The 16,963-nt window shown below is 37.7% G+C and overlaps 1 protein-coding gene and 1 non-coding gene across 2 annotated transcripts; one reads left to right on the forward strand and one right to left on the reverse strand.

The window, feature by feature from the left end:
• Positions 1-740: 740 nt before the first annotated feature.
• Positions 741-812, reverse strand: trnac-gca (transfer RNA cysteine (anticodon GCA)). Its single transcript has one exon. It is a non-coding gene; the product is annotated as a tRNA-Cys (tRNA).
• A 3,892-nt stretch (positions 813-4,704) lies between these two features.
• On the forward strand, positions 4,705-16,887 carry LOC128541098 (LIM and SH3 domain protein 1-like). Its single transcript, XM_053511260.1, has 7 exons — positions 4,705-4,964; positions 6,758-6,852; positions 9,635-9,719; positions 14,114-14,221; positions 14,774-14,843; positions 14,963-15,057; positions 15,864-16,887. The coding sequence occupies exons 1-7, from the start codon at positions 4,896-4,898 to the stop codon at positions 16,035-16,037; spliced, it is 696 nt and encodes a 231-aa protein (XP_053367235.1). The 5' UTR covers positions 4,705-4,895; the 3' UTR covers positions 16,038-16,887.
• The last annotated feature ends 76 nt before the right edge of the window (positions 16,888-16,963 follow it).

Genomic DNA, 16,963 nt, shown 5'->3' on the forward strand with positions numbered 1-16,963 from the left:
TAAACCTTTAAAGAGGTAGTAAAAGTTTTTGTCATTACTGTATCTTTACTGTTGTATAGTGGAAAAAGCATTATGGTCTGGTGTGGCAGCTCCACTTGAGTTAACTGGAAAGGGTAGTGAAACAGAAATTGTCACAATTCAGTCACAACTAGTTTATCCAATAATCATCTGGAAAGCAGACATAGACGTCAAGACTAAACTACAGTTCCTGTCCAAGCGATCTCATGCTGTTGCCATTTGTTTTTAAAGCCATGTTAAGCATCTGCAATCTGCCACATTATCTTCCTTACAAGCGATTCTTGATACATGTATTTGTGCAACTATTGTGTACTTAATGTGTAGTATTTAGTCTGGGTGTTTTTTATTTATTTATATATTTATTTATTCTCATCCTTCCAAACGCTTACTGTATATTTATTGGTCTGCTGTTTTATTTGTAGTTCTTTTGTGTAACTACACTGTTTTCATATTATGTCATCAATGTAAAACAAATTTAATTTAATTCAGTTTTATCAAGATAGCATTTTTAATAGTGATAATTGTCACAAAACAGCTTTACAGAATCAGTAGAAATATTCCCTGATAAGCCAATCTGAGGAAACCTTGAGGGGAACCAGACTCAACTGGGAACCCTTTTTTATTTGGGTGAATTCATTATAATGTGTACCTATTTATTATTACGAGTCAAATACGGGAAATGTTTAATGAATTAAAGATTTAACGAACCATGTGGAAAAATTAGGGGGCACCCGGATTTGAACCGGGGACCTCTTGATCTGCAGTCAAATGCTCTACCACTGAGCTATACCCCCGCTCGCTTTCTACTTGCGCATATATAGAGTTACATAAAATAACTACTATATAAAAATCAACGGGTCAGCAGTATAAAGTTGTGCTTTCATTTGGAAATTGCTCTTTTAAATTTAGGGGGAAAAAACATTTTCGTTTGGATTTTTTGTGTCCTTTGGAGCGCTCATTCGGTTTGTCTAACTAGACAATGAAGCCGTGTCCTAACGGAAAACAGCTGGCTTATGTTAACGGACTAGCTGCATTTTTTTTGCTCGCTGTAACCAAGATGAACTTAGATAATTTTTCCCACTAAAAAGAAAGAAAGAAAAGCTTTAGAATAACTATGGATACGCCTATTTAGAATCTATTCTATATCACAGCTGCCATTGTAACAAATGTCAATAGGGGGCGCACGAGTAACATCAAACTGCAACAGAGCGTGCATGAGCGTAGGATTAGGGAAGACAATTTGCATTGAAACTGTGAATGCAGAGGTGGACGGAAATGATGAAAACAGATATGGCATTCATATGCTTCTGCAGGGAGACTCCTTTTGTATTAATCTGCAGTGTATTTCATGAACAAAAAACTCAATTTAACAAAAACTTTAGTTACATTCTAAAGCCTATGAAATGTGTAATTGCGTTTTCTGGTAATAAGTCTAATATTACTGTATCTAGGCCTGTGATATTTTTCAACAAAAATTGATTGGTATACGAAAATTTTAAGATTGTGTCTTATTGTGTAATAATTATTATCATTAAAATCCATCTGGAAAGAAGACTTAGACGTCAAGACTTAACTACAGTTCCTGTCCAAGAGGCTGCCATTTGTTTTAAAAGCCATGTTAAACATCTGCAATCTGTCACATTACTTAACAGTAATGCACTGTATGTTTTGACACCTTTCTTTCACAACCAGCATTAACCTTTTCATCAATTCGAGCTACAGTATCTCTTCTATTGGATCAGACTACACGGGCCAGCATTTACTCCCCATGTGCACCAGTAAACCATGGCCAACCATGACCCTGTTGCCAGTTTACTGATTTTCTTTCCTTGCAGCTTTTATGAGATGTTCCCAGGCTGCATTGGTCAGTACATATCAAAAGTGACCCCAGAAAGAAAAAAATGGTGAACTGGCAAGAGGGTTATGGGTGGCCAAGACTCACTGATGCACATGAAGAGTAAAGACTCGCCTGTGTAGTCCGGTCCAATAGAAGAGCTATCGTAGCTGAAATTGAGGAAAAGTTTAATGCTGGTTCCAACAGAAAAGTGTCAGAACACATATTTATAGTTCATTACTGTTTTGGTGGCAAAGGGAGGGACTTACTCAGTATTAGTCGGGTGGTCATAATTTTGTGGCTGCTCAGTGTATGTACAAACTATTACATGGACTGTACTTGCAATTCATCTTACAGGCAGCAGAGGGGGTCGAAGTCTACACACTGCTTCTTTAAACTTAATGAAAGATGAAAGCTTAATAAAAGTGTGCAAAGACACAGACTGATGTGCCTGCATAACAATGTGATTACAGCATGTTATGCATATAAAGTCTAAGATCATCTTTGATAAGTCTTTTAGAAAAGAAAGGGTTTTTTTTAGAAAAATTAGAAAAATCTATAAAACTTTCAGTATGTGGTTGCCAGTGATTAAGTACCTTGAAAGTTATTGCTATGTGTTGTCCCAATTTATTACTTTACTTCTGCTGCATTCTTCATATAGTTTATACATACTTATAGTTTTTGATTGGTTTTCTCCTTCGTGTACACATTCACGATAGACACCTGGCCAGGATGTTTCTGAGTTTATTTGTTAGCTTGTTTCGCACTAATATGTTGTAAATGCTAACCAAGGCCATTTTGTCACCTGTGGTAATTTGTGTCACATTTTCATTGGATTAAGAGTTTCCTTTCATCAATAACTACATATTTAAAACTTTATTTATTTGTAGTACCCATATTCATGGCATTAGCAAATCATATTTCATAGTAACAAGATTTTAAAAATCTAAATGTATCATCAGTATAATTAAATAGTATAAGAAAACAGCAAACTAGTTAAAACTCACCACATATTACTATGACCTAATTAACATTCTATAATTCATTTATCACGATAATAATAATAATAATAATAATGTAGTTGCAAGCAATGATAAGTGGGCCCAAGCACCCTGCGCCATTACAACCCAGGCGCACCAGAAAGACAGAGGGCACAGTGGGCACATGCATTTACAGAGGACATACCAATACCATTATGACATAATTTAAGAAAAGGGGGGGATTTTAAGTTTAGATCTCCAAAAAGCCACAGATGCTCTGAAAAAATAATCGAACTGTGATATCACTCAATGTGATGTCACAACACGATGTCACTTCCCTGCCTTATGCCCTAAGTCTCCTGGGATAGGGTTTAGGCCCTTATATAAAGGATAAAATAGTATAGATGGTGAGTAATTTGATCAAATAAGACAGGATTATAAGAAAAAATATCAGCACTGAACAGGGTGCCAATCCATCACAGGGCACACACATTCACACACTTATACAATGCATACACTATGGGCAATTTCGAAATTTTTCGAAAGAAAGTTTATACTTCATAAACACGTACAGAATTTGAACTAAGTATCTGATTATTTATTTAGCACAGATTATCTTGTGTACGGCCTAGTAAATACGTATAATACTTTAAACATGACAATTTTATAACGTTATAACCTAACAAAAATACGACGTAGAGACAAGGGCAATGAGGAAAAGACAGGAAGCAGAATTGGAGAGAGGTAGCAGAGATGAAGATGTTGAGGTTCTCCTCAGGGGTGATAAGAATTCAAGGATTCAAGGATTCAAGGAGCTTTATTGTCATACCAGCACACTTTCATGTTCTGGTACGAAATTAGGACCCAGGTCCCGTTTAAGCCACAGAGATAGCATAGTAGTATAAATATGAGGGTGTAAATATGTATTTACATGAACATGAATAAGAGCAGTCAGAGATATATTATGCAGGAAATTAGACATAAACTATTCATCATACATAGGATGAATAGGATCAAGAATGAGTTCATCAGAGGGACGACCCATGTTAGACGTTTTGGAGATAAAGTCTGAAATGCCAGATTGAGGTGATTTGGTCATGTTATGAAGATTGTGAGCATATCGGTAGAAGGATGCTAAGGTTGGAACTGCCAGGCAGGAGGTCTCGAGAAAGGCCAAAGAGGAGATTTATGGATGCAGTGAGAGAGGACGTGAAGTTAGTTGGTGTGAGAGAAGAGGATACAGAGGATAGGATTAGATAGCGGCAGATGATTTGCTGTGGCGACCCCTGAAAGGAAACAGCGGAAAAGACAAAGAAGAAAGAAGAAGATAACCTAATAAAAATCCCCAGCATAGTCAGCTTCCTCTTTGGTAAGATCCACACCCTCGTATATGATGTCACCTGGATCCACCCATGATGTCACCAGGTATATTTCAAGAGCTTCGTAAAAGCTTTTGAACACCGCTAATTGGGATAGAAAATGAATGTTAAGTTGAACTAACCTAGTTCCCTGATGTCTCCCTACACCTGACTTCACCTACCCAGCTGTTCTTGTCTGTTTGTTTTATTTGACGACACCAGACTTCAGCGTATGTCTGACTTCCTAGCATTTCACCAGAACCAGCTATATTTATAACACTTCCCTTTTAGGTTTACGATGACTGTTAATCACACAGTTTATGATCAAGTTACTGGAGCTCCTCCAGGTGACGTACTACGTTCACATCCTGTTACGCGCACGTTATTAATTCACTTCTTGGCTTCTACTCGTTCTACTCCTTATATGGTCCTGTGAGCTCTTTCTGGCGGGTTCGTAAGCTCCGCCCACCCGTCACTCGCGAGCTCCTCCCATTAGTCCAGACAAAGCGCGTGCACGAGGGGCGGTGCGTGCCCGCGCCTCATCTCTAAAACGAGAGGTTTAATAGTTAAGCGCTGCACACGTCGATAGTGTTTAGCCGTATTTAACAGCCTTCAGTGGTTATAATTGTTAGATTTCCGGTCTCGCGGCGTGTTCGGGGCGCTAAACTGTTTATTCTGATTTAAGGGAAAGCGAAACAAATCAACATGAATCCTTCGTGTAGCAGATGTAACAAGGTGGTCTATCCCACGGAGAAAGTAAACTGCCTAGACAAGGTGAGCCCGCACTTTTCTATGTAACAGAGAGGAAAAAATGCAACTTGTAACAAATGAACATATCTGTTTGTTCTTTGCTACAATGTCGTTATTTGACAGAGGGGCTGGGGGAAAAAGCGTTTCTCTTGTTGATAAATGTAGTAATGTAATAATGTATGTGTGATATTTGGTGGAAAAAAACTTTTTGTGTTCTGGCTAAACGCAGCCGGTGACCATGACGGTATGAGTTTGGCTTCACTTTGCAACTTGAGCAGGCGCTTCCTGTTCAAAGCCACATTTCTCAATGTGAATCTCACAAAAGGAGGCTGTGCATAATACTTCAGCATTATAACAACATGATTTTCGTTTGCATAAATCACATTCTGAAACGTAGCTGAACAGAACTGGTGTGTAATATACCTAATGCAGAAGAATGTGTAGTTACCTTATTATATGCCTTGTTCACCAAGGCGTCTTTTGCTGAAGAAAAATGTGGGCGTTGTCATGGGCAGCAGCAGGTTTGTGTGCTGTTTTGGGCCTAAATCAGGGACAATTTAATACTATGGAAGAAACCCCACTCACACCAGAGCTGTAGTTTGTGTATGTCGATGAGATTTTCCAAACCAAATCTGGTCTTTTCATGTCTGTAATTTTTTACATTCCAAATTCTAACCACAAGAAATTAGATTTCCCAAAAATATGAACTGTTACACAAATAGAGCCCACAGACTTAAATTCTGTGGTTCCTGCCTGAAAAGTTTCCTTATTTTTTTTTCTTTTGTTTGTTGCTTTTCATTTTTTGTTTGTTTTGTGCACAAAGGTTTTATCAAGGCCTTGTGGAGGTGTGCTGCAGCCCCTCTGGAAGGTCACATAAGACTGAGTCAGTGCAGGATGAGCTCTGCATGATAGACATAGTGTGAAACGCCTGCGTGTTGCGACTAGGCTGAAGAGCAACGGCTTCTGAGCAAAGTTCTGCCAGTCATCTCTTTGCAGCTCGCTGTCGCATTTGAATGTAGAGAACAACAACAACACACAAAAAAAGAGGAAGTCAGGTTAGCTATCTAGAGAAAAGTACCATCAGGAAGCATGTAGAAAAAAATGATGAAGTTAGACCACGAAAGTACCAGAAGATCACATATCTAGTCAGTTGCAGGTTTCAGACAAATAATAGATGAGTTGTTTTGAAGATTCGTACTGAGTGTCCTTACTTATATTATGTGGTAATACTATGATAATAAATGTTTGATAGGAAAATGACTGATAACTTGTCAGATGTTTGGCGGCAGTATAAGTCACAGGAATTCAGAGGAACAGGAGAAGCTCGTGTTTGAATGTGACAGGATGACAGGAGAATTCTAAGCAAAAATGCGTATGTATTCGCCCTAAAGTCAAATCAAGGAGCCGTTGCGTCTTTCTCTAGGGACTTCCCACATTCGTATGTTCCTGTCTGGCTGTGAGTGTATTTTTGGGCAGTGAATAATACCTTGCTCGGTGTGAGTTTGAAAAGCTAGAGGTTATTTTGATAACATACAATGAGTTCAAAGATCAGGCTGATGTATGTTTCTTTATTCCTCAGCTTTCTCTGCAGTGACCTGAATTTAGGCAGCCCTACTTTACATACTGCTGCCTGGCCTCTAATAATTGCTTTACCTTTATTTCAGTCTATGACAGGTCAAATTATTCAGTGCAGTACTGCTTGTTTATCTTGAAGCAAGATGGTCAAATGATTTCATTTCAATGAGTCAGTATTTGTGTATGAATGACAATCATAAATCTAAATTTATGCTCTGTGTTCTGTTATTTTTGTGTTGCAGTATTGGCACAAATTATGTTTCAGCTGCGAGGTCTGCAAAATGACTTTAAACATGAAGAACTACAAAGGCTTCGAGAAGAAACCCTATTGCAGCCAGTAAGCTCAGATCACTTTTACCCTCTTTTCTGTCCAGCATTCTGCCTTTCCTCGTGTTTCCTGAGGGTGTGTTCTCAATCTGTCTTTCCTCTCTGAAATCCTGGCAAAATGTCTTTCTGGCAAGGGTCGCACTTATCTTTCAATTTTATCTCCTGTGTTTGAATGTCAGCACAACCCAGAATCTGTGTGTGTTGAGAAGTTACATAGAAACAAATGCAAGAGCCTTGAGTTTAATTGTTCTGAGCATATTTCTCACATTAGGCTAGATATGTGGGAGTCTAAGCATTTGCCTACTTTGTTACTGGACAGCAATCTTGAGCTTGTGGGTGTCATTAAGCCGTGCGAGCAAAGCAAATTTAGAGTAGCATGCAAACATGAGCACATCTCATTTCACTATGACATCACTTCACTCAGTGATAAACATAAGGGCTTCTGTTTGTTTAGAGCACAGTTATTTTGCTCAGCCTGCACAAATACTCCTCAGTAACCTGGTGTCGGGTTACTTTTGCACTTTTTCACCAAACCGCACAGATTTTTATTTATTTATTTTTATTAGACGTTTTTCCTGACTGATACATAACACTTTAGGACAGGTTGTTTGATTACAGCATCTGAATGCTATTTTTACACAGAAGTGTTAAAATACATAGTTTAGAAGATTTTTTCCAGCACTGCTAGTTTCACTTCTGAAGTGACCTGTATAACGACCTTTTGTCTGTTTTGTTGTACCAGGTACTTTTCCTTAGCTTTGTGTGTATCATGCTATGTTTCAGGAATATGCCTGCAGAGTCGACAACATCAACAGTTTAGCTAGGAGGTTCATTATTATTGATCACTTGCTGATTGGTCACCTGATGCAGCAGTCAGACTAAATGTGAATGTGACAGGGAAAGGTGGTTCAGTAATAAAAATGCACTGTATGATGTGCTGTTTCACTCAAATGTTTTTTTTTTTCAGTGGGTATATTATAATGGAAAGATTATATATCTTCATGTGTTGTTATCCTATTTGCCCAGACAGGTTGTTTAATTGGTTTGTTTCCTTTTAATTTCATGTCTATAGTAAATTTGTAAACACCAAGGATATTTTTTTTAAATAATGTAAGCATTGTGGCTTTTCTTGTTACCAGTGTTGTCATATATATTATACACTATAACACATCACCTTCGCGTTGAGGTGTTTGAACACCATTCATTCCTTATAGCTTAAGTTAAACCTGCAGACGGGGACCTTAATACCTGAGTGGAGAAGAATCTTCTTTAACTCAAAATCCCGTCTGAGTATGAGTCATGTGCCCTTTATTTATTCACCACCCTAAAGAAAAAAGACACACAGCATTCTTTCTTTCAATACGAGGAGCGTCAGGCTTTATTTAGACTCGTTTAATCTGACCTCATTTCCATCTGATCCAGTTTAGATTCGGGCTATTTCTTCATCTCAAAATTTTGTCACTATCTCTGTAAAAAGAGTGTGGCAAGACAATGCACAGATAGTTCTTTTTTTTTTCTTTTCCCTTTTTCTGAAACGGTCTTTTTCTGTCGGTTTGTTCCCTGAAATAAGAAAAGGGCCTTATGTGCAAGGCTTATGTGTATCTTCCTCTGTCTAGTTGCTTATGTGTCATCGCTGTACAACCCAGCCTATTTGCCTTTGGCCTGAAACTGTTATGTGGTGCAGTGCAAAATGGCATCACTGCCCCTGAATGCAGTTACTCCATCCCTGCTATTTAATTTAACCTGAGCTGAATGGATTGTGAATAAGGGCTTTGTGCTCATGGAGTTTGCTTACCAATCTAAAGTCACTTCCCTGAGGTGGTGGAAATGGCCATGAGGTCAGACCAGGACAAAAACATGTTCACACATGGACACAAACATAAAAAAAAAAAAACTCAGAAAATAAAGAATAGGATTATGTAATGTGGCAAAAATACCATATCATGGTACATTCTATGGTATATAAATGTATAATTATGTACAGAAAAACAATTTAAAAGTGAAAAATATATTTTAGAGATATTCCGCTATTTATTCTGATATCATTTTTCATTGCCTAGCCTTAAGAGATACTAGTGTTGAAATGACTGTTGGTTGCAGCTACACAATACATCATTAAAGCAGTTTGTACCACAGTGTTTGCAGAAGTGACTGCAAACTCCTTTCCCTCTCTCGTGCAAAATATGTGGGATTTGTTTGGAACTAAGACTGAACTCCTCCTCCCAGCTGGACACTGAGAAGAATGCTACGAAATGTTGTCCAAACGCTCAGTCACTCCCACAGGTCCGTACTGAGAGCTGGTGAAACCGAGCTTAAAGGAAGCAGTGTTGTAACGTGTTGCTTTATGAAACCCTGCTCACTGAGAGAAAAAAAATTGAACCAGACATTTTTATAGCAAGCTGGATTGAGTAAGCAGTGACACGGAATACGTTTGACTGTACCAGAAATGCTTATGCTGTTTATCCTGTGTGAGTGTGAGTTTATCCAGAAGAGTCTGAATGGTGTTTGGCCATTACAATTATAATCTCCACCCTTTTCTCCCAAATTCCAGTAGAGAATGATGTGTAGAATGCAGACACTGACGTGTCCAAGCAGGCCTTTAGCTGCAAGGATTATGCAAAACACTGAAACACATTTTATTTTCACTTTACCTGGCATTCCTTCTAATCTAGCTTTGTCTTTTGAAACTATTTTTGCAGCAAACAGAATATATTTCATTCAGACTGATGTGTCCTTATTTCTATTTAAAAGTCACCTCTCTGTGTCTGGTTTATTTTTTCTTTTCCGTTTAGGCATTACCCCAAGACGAGCTTCACCAGTGTGGCTGATACTCCAGAGAATCTCCGGCTCAAGCAGCAGAGCAAGATGCAGAGCCAGGTAGGCTCCTCTTCCTCCCTCAGCCTTATTTCTTTAGCCATTCTTTAAAATCCTTCATGTCTACTTCCTGACTTCATCTTTGATTCAGATCTTACAAATCCAGTAGCACTGGCCATGCAGGTCTGGTCACAATAATTGGACATATATGAACAGTAACTATTTGACACAGTGTTTAAGCAGTTTTAAGTTCTTACTCCTTGTCTGATCCTTTCTGGCGAGCCTCTCTCTATGGCTCACTGATCAGCAGGTCCTGCTGTCATGACAATTGGATCTCCTTGGCAACACTCTACAACAGACGGTCCCTCCATACCATCCAAAATACAGGCTTTCCCTTCCTCCTCTACCCCCTACTTACAGTACACAGACAAACACACACACCACCTGATGCCTGTAACAGACAGACAACTAAATTATCTGTCCAAATGAGTATAGCACTGGTATATTAAGCAATGTACAGCATGCATAGGATCTACAAGTGACCCAAGCGGTGTCATGTCCAGTGATCTTTCTGTAAGGTCACACTCCCCATGTAGACAGTATAAGAAACCATCTGCTCTTTTTCTGTGCCATGTTCATTCCATTCACCCCCCTTTCCCTCCAGGCTTTTTGCTCTCCCACCACACCCTTCTTTTTCCTGTTTCACAGTGACCATTCTGTTTCTTTGTCCCTTGCCCTATCAAAAAATGAATACACATAGCTTAACACTTCCTTCTTTTTAAAAACAATGCTGTCCTTAATTTAAGCCTTATTTTATTTGCCATAAAATAGAAGGTGATTGCAGACTTTCAGTCTCTGCAATGACCTGAGTATTGTTCGAGGTTCTGAGCACCATCCTGTTTTCTCAACTGAAGAATATGGATTAAGGACAGTAATTAACAGTGGAAATCCAGATTAAAGGAAAAAATAATAATTTATAATAATAATTTGGGGTTTTGAGTAAGGAATAAAAGACAAGAAGACATAATGTTAAAAGAAAATGATTACCAAAGTGAGGTGTGTGTCTGTGTGTCTGTGTGTGGCCTCAAAAAAGCAGTGTTACAGTTGTCTACAGTGCCCTGTAGTTGCTAAGAAGATTGTTTTATTTTGACCACAACTTAAAGTGTTTTATTCCTCTTATTCCACAGCAATCTGCTAACAATTATGATTAATTATATATATATATATTTTGCTGTTTATCAGGTTAATTCCTGTCCCATAGATTTTTCAGCAGTTTTTCATAAACATACTTACTGTTACAGAACACTGGCGACACAATGTACATATGTAAATATACTTCTATAGACAACGATACACAGGAAATACACAACATTTAAGCCTGATACAGATAAAATAAAGACAGAAATATACAGAGCATCTAAACAGATCAAAAATGTAGATAAAGTGTGAGTGTGCATGTTAAGGCGAATAATAGTAATGTGTAAGACATATGATGAAGTGGTGTATGGCTGTTCATACAATACACAATATACTGTAAGGTATTTGGGTAGTGCCAATAATAATGTGTCATATATGGAAATAAAGTAATTTGTGAATGTCTGTGCAATATAATATGTATAAAGCAGAAGTAGGAGGAGTAGGGTGTAACAAGTTTGTAAACAGCATGTCGAATGTTTTACTGCAGATATCAGGTCAAATAGTGAAATCAATAATTCTTATATTGAATATCTGAAAATAAGAATAACAATAAAAAAAACTTTTGAAAAATTATTGCACCGTTTGTTACATATGGCACTTTTAATAGTTTAGGACAAATCAGCGAACGCTTATTATTGTGACTTGAAACGCTTTTGCAACTGAAGTCAAATTTTTCTCTATTCCGAGTTTAAGTTAAATGAGTTATATTGCATGTACAAGTATTATCTTTATTTGTTAAATCTAGTGCTGAACAGTTAATCACAAAAAAATGAGGATTTAAATAAGGCCATAATTTAATCACAAAAGGCTTTAATTTATTACTGGTAATATATGCATAGTCTGAATTTATGTAGAATTTCTCATACTTTGTTTCTTTAAAATAATTTGAGGGTTTTAATATTGGCAAATATCCTCTTAATGAAGTCATTTGTGCCTTTATTTTCTGTTATGCAGATAAATAAGTTCCTTAAGTTAATTGCATGTGTAATGAATTTAATAGTTACACACAAATCACAATTTGAATTGCCATTACAATATCTCTTAAAATAATAAATTTTGGCTTTTTTTCATGCAGTTAAATCCAAAACATTGCCTATATTTATATATTGCTGTTTGAGAAAAATAATCTAAGTTAGCTGAAACCCTGGGGTGTCTAGTTAACTACTTCATCTGGCCCTCACACCAAAGTCAGAAATGACATGATCCCAAACAGCACATAACAACTTGGGAAAAGTGCAGGCTGTAAGAGGAGTTTAATAAGAGTTAATAAGACTGTGTCTTTTTGGTTTAAAGTGTCATAGCAGTCATGGATGTTTTAATAAAAGAATTTTAATAGGCACACATATGAACATCTGAGAAGAAAGTTTTGAAAACACAAATTTGAATTAAACTAATTAATCAAGACAATAGCCCAGCACTAGTCTAAAGTAACATCCTGTACCAAAAGGTATGGTATGAATACCTGTACCGATACATCCCACTGCTTAATGTTTAAACATATTATAAAAAGAACATTAATATAAACATCTGTCCAATCAGTTTGAAGAACCCAACAGAATCAAAGGAGTTAAATGCAAATAATTGGTCTTACATAAAAAAAAAATAATTGAATGCAGTCTGGTAAAAGAAGCTCAGCCTTTTTTTCTTTTTCTTTTTTTTTTTTTTCATAGACATCCAGCAACAATGCAATCCCATAAAAGCACAAGAGTACTCTAATGGTTGGTACTGTTGCAACGGGCGCATAACACTCATAGCAGTGGCGTTACTCATCATTTTTAGCATAGTTGTGTGGCAGAGGGGGTCTTTCATTTCTTTCTCTATTTAGGGGCTTTGTTTACAGGCTGTGGGAGTGCAGCAGGCCCTCTGGGTCAGCACGCTTGGACGCTTTATGGGGAATTTCCGGGACGATGGAGAAGTAAAGAAAGGGGGGATGGGGATGTTGATCTGAAGAACGTGAGTTTTGTAAGAGTATGTGTGTTTACAATCCCCCTCTCTCTCAGATCAGTCAAAAATACTTGTGCATGTTGGTGTGCAATGAGGTGTTTCGTTTTAGGTCAGGCTGCAGAGCAAAGCTTGGCAGGCAGTTTTGTCTGTAGCTGTACCAAAATGTTGGTTAGATATATGTCCACAATGCATTGCACTTCCTGCACTTCTATTCTTTACTGCACGTAGCACATGCTCACCTCAGCAAAGGCTAATCATTACACAGTTAGGCCACAGTAACCCAACAAGGCTGCATGCTGATATTAATAACTTATCTACCACAATGAGGTATTTGTGGTCTGGGGCTAAAAAACACCTTTGCAGTTCACTAGAATGCTGCTGGAGTCTGTTCATTATCTCACAATCAAGTTGCAGTGAAATTGTCTGCAAGAGCAGCAGCAGAACACCGGTCTATTAAGAGAGTCTGGAGATTACCCAGTGTTTATACAGCAGTAAACTACAGCCGAGGTGAAAGCGCCAGGTCTGATTTTACAGACCTTGATTCTGCAGTAAAGGGCACTGCAGACACTGTCACTTTTGTTTGCCATTACAGTGCCTTTTAAGAGAGAAGTCTGAAAGGTGGAACTAAAAAAGAATACAGACACTGTTGCCTCTGCGTTTCATTTCTGTTTGGTTGGGGGGAAGGATTTCATCTTCTTTCTGTGGTGTTTTTTTTTTTTTTTTTGGAGTGTGGGGTATTTTCAGCTCATATTTTAGAGCTTTTCTACAGTACAAGCAAGCCCACCATTTAGTGAACATCCTGTGTATGTGTGCATGTGTAATGATGTGGCTGCACCTTGGCATGTATTTAGTGCTTTATGAAGACGTAATCCCCCAAGTAGAAATACGTCACTCTGTCACTCTTTTTTCCCCACTCTGTGGATAACTTTTTTAAATGCAAATAATGTTTGAGTCCAAAGGTTTCACTATAGGCATACCATCTGTTTTTCAGATATCATAACACACTAAATCCTTCAAAGGCAGTAATTCAGGGCTGTGCATGCACGTAGGTTTGTGCTTGAATGCATGCAGATGAGCAATGTTTGTGAAGAATTAATTGAGGCGACGTTAAATAGGGCGTGTTAGTCAGAGGTACATTTTCACTTCAGAGACAACAATATATCATGGAAACCACTTTGACCTTTCCAATGCTTGTTCATTGTCTTGTTGGTCACTGAGTAATCTGAAATGAACTGCAAGTTGAATGGAAGGTGTGCAGTGCAGATGTAGAAATTGATAAACTAAAATAATTCTACCTGTTTGTTCATCCCATGTAGGTGCTCTATAAGGAGGAATTTGAGAAGAACAAAGGCAAAGGCTTTAGTGCCGTGGCTGACACACCGGAGATGCAAAGAATTAAGAAAACTCAGGACCAGATCAGCAACGTAAGCTACCAAACTGGCAAAGAACTACAGTATCACCTTATATATATATATATATATATATATATATATAAACACTGTTCATACACTGTTTTATAAAGTTAAGGAATATCTAATATAACATGTTACTAAAAGGTGGAATACATGCCGAGGCACGTTTTACTCTATTTCTGACTCCACCCTTCCCTCAATGCCCTGAGCTCCACTTCCTGACCTTCCCATCTGTCTACAAGTTCTTTTCCTGCTTTTTTTTCTGTTTAATATGTCACTGAAAATTTGTTTAAATTCCACCTCCACCCAGCTTCCCTTCTAACATTTTATAATTATCTACTGCTACCTGCCTTTTTCTCTCTTTCCAACACCTTAATGATCTTATGTAATGACTTATTTCCAGGCAACACTAAGAACACATGACTTGAGTCAAGGAGTCATTATTTCCTCTGCCTGCCCAAGTGGCTAAACAGTGGAATACACTGATGTATTGTGTTGGAAGAACTGCTGTAACATCGTGTGTATGTGTGTTTGTATGGATGTTCGTCATGTGTCATGCAACAGATCAAGTATCATGAGGATTTTGAGAAGAGCCGAATGGGAGGCGACGGTCCTGAGAGCAACGCCAACAGAGGTACTAATCAGTAGAAGGCTGCAGAACTCATTATTTATTTCCTGTTTCTCATATCAAAAGGTAAAGTTCATGCAGGACGTTTAATACCTATGAATCATTTCTTCCTTTTTCATGTGCAGGCTACCAGCCTACCAGCCCAACCAGCCCTCAGAATTACAAATTCGAGACCCAGCCTGCTCGCTCTGCTGCAGCTCCACCACCTTCTGGTGGCGGGGTGAGGAATTGCACCCCATCAAGTTTAAAAAAACTTCAAAACAAATGTTCAATTGAGCTATTTTAATTACATTTTCATTCATTGATTGATTACAATGTTTAATTGGTCTTTCAATTAATTTAGTGTCCACTTCATCAAATGGGTCTAATTCGATCAGAGCCCGTTATCCTGAGTTTGAGACAGGAACAAACACATGATAGATCAGCATTGCACTGCAGGACACCATGCATACACATATTCACACACTTGTGTAACTGAGCATAATATCTCTTCAGCCCAGAAATCTGCGGCTTTGTGCGTTTGATTGTGTTGACCGATTATTTCAAATGTGTTAAAGGGCATTACATGTGTTTCTAACTAAAATAGACTTGAGAACTTTTGTAACACCCAAACACATATATATTAGTGGAAGTACTGTATTGCGTTCATGCTCATTTTGTAATTTCGAGAAACATGCTCAAGAGAACCTGTTTGAAATGCAAATTAATAGTAACCACAAAACACACATTCTAAGCTAGTTATGTAACTTGGCTAACGCTATAAGAGGTCAAGATCATGAATGTTCTGTATTATTTAAATTTTTTTTGGCTTGTGTTAGATAAATAGGAGCTCATGACTATCTATTTGGGGCTGCATGATGTGTTTCTAATTTGCATGTCCTGTATATCAGATTTTTTAAATGTAATGTAGATTTACATGCTTTTGATGGTTTAACACGTCACATTTAGAAGTAGTTTAACCTGGAAGATAAGTCAATTTAATTGTCAAACATGTAAAACATTGCCTGTGTGTGTATCTGTGTGCAGAAGCGCTACAGAGCCATCTACGACTATGCAGCGGCTGACGAGGATGAGGTTTCGTTTTCAGATGGAGACATGATTCTGGATGTGCAGCAGATAGATGAGGGATGGATGTTCGGCCGCGTGGAGCGCACAGGCCAGCAGGGCATGCTACCCTCCAATTACGTAGAGGCTATATGAGTGAGCCAGGTTGAAAGAAGGAAAAGAATACATGAGAAAGCGATATATATTTGAATGACCTTGGTGCCATCTCCATTTACTTTTATTTTCTTTTTTTCTCCTCCTTCCCAGTTAATTTCACTATTAGTTTAACATTGTCTTAATTAAACGCAAAAGAAAACTGATCAGGCATCTAAGCTTTGGCTTATTTAGATGGCGTGCTAATATGCTTAGAAGAAAGAAACTGCTCCTATCAGTTGAATGAGCATTATTGTTTTCATTTTTTTTATTTCCTTTTCCTTTTCCCATGTGAACAGTGTTTGTTGGTTTTGTGCATTGCTTTGCCCTTGTGCTGAAAATTATGGCTCAGATTGTATTCTGCCTTCAGCTTCAAAGACATTGGTGAAATGTTGAGATGAGTTGTCAAGTTGTCTGTAAGGATTATTTGTTTTCCAGAAATCAAAGTTAGGTGCTGCAGTGGCTGCTGGGAAATGCAGTTTTAATCAGCTGAATGGTCAGACTCGTGACCAGCACTCATTACTCAATCATTGTCTTAATCATGAGCTTGTTTTCTCAAGCACGCACGGCAGTTGGGTTGGTAAAGCCCTTTAGTTCCTTTTATGCACTTTGAGGGAAAAAAATACCAAAAATATAATTGTTTTATATAAAAAAGAATTTTAGATATGGTACAATAATTTCTTAAGTATGTCATCATGAAAGAATAAGAGAACTCCAGGTTTTATTAGTATATATATTGGCATAAATGTGACATATAATTCCACTGTTATTTTGTAAAAAATGAAAAAAAAAAAGAAAGCATTCCAATTCATGAATATATTCAATAATAAACTTGTGATTAAACCAAATTAAAGCTGTGTATGCTTTATAGAGTTTTAGAGTACACTAAAATGATCCTTTGGCCATGTTAGAACCATGTAATAGAGTTT

Source organism: Clarias gariepinus, chromosome 14 (genome assembly GCF_024256425.1).
Source record: "Clarias gariepinus isolate MV-2021 ecotype Netherlands chromosome 14, CGAR_prim_01v2, whole genome shotgun sequence".
Lineage (NCBI taxonomy): Eukaryota > Metazoa > Chordata > Actinopteri > Siluriformes > Clariidae > Clarias > Clarias gariepinus.

What these genes read in the sequence shown, in the direction of transcription:
- LOC128541098 (XM_053511260.1), top strand. Translation starts at nt 4,896, where the DNA reads ATGAATCCTTCGTGTAGCAGATGTAACAAGGTGGTCTATCCCACGGAG. An exon ending in AAGTAAACTGCCTAGACAAG is followed by an intron (nt 4,965 to 6,757) that starts GTGAGCCCGCAC and finishes TTTGTGTTGCAG; the next exon opens with TATTGGCACAAATTATGTTT. An exon ending in TGAGAGCAACGCCAACAGAG is followed by an intron (nt 14,844 to 14,962) that starts GTACTAATCAGT and finishes TTTCATGTGCAG; the next exon opens with GCTACCAGCCTACCAGCCCA.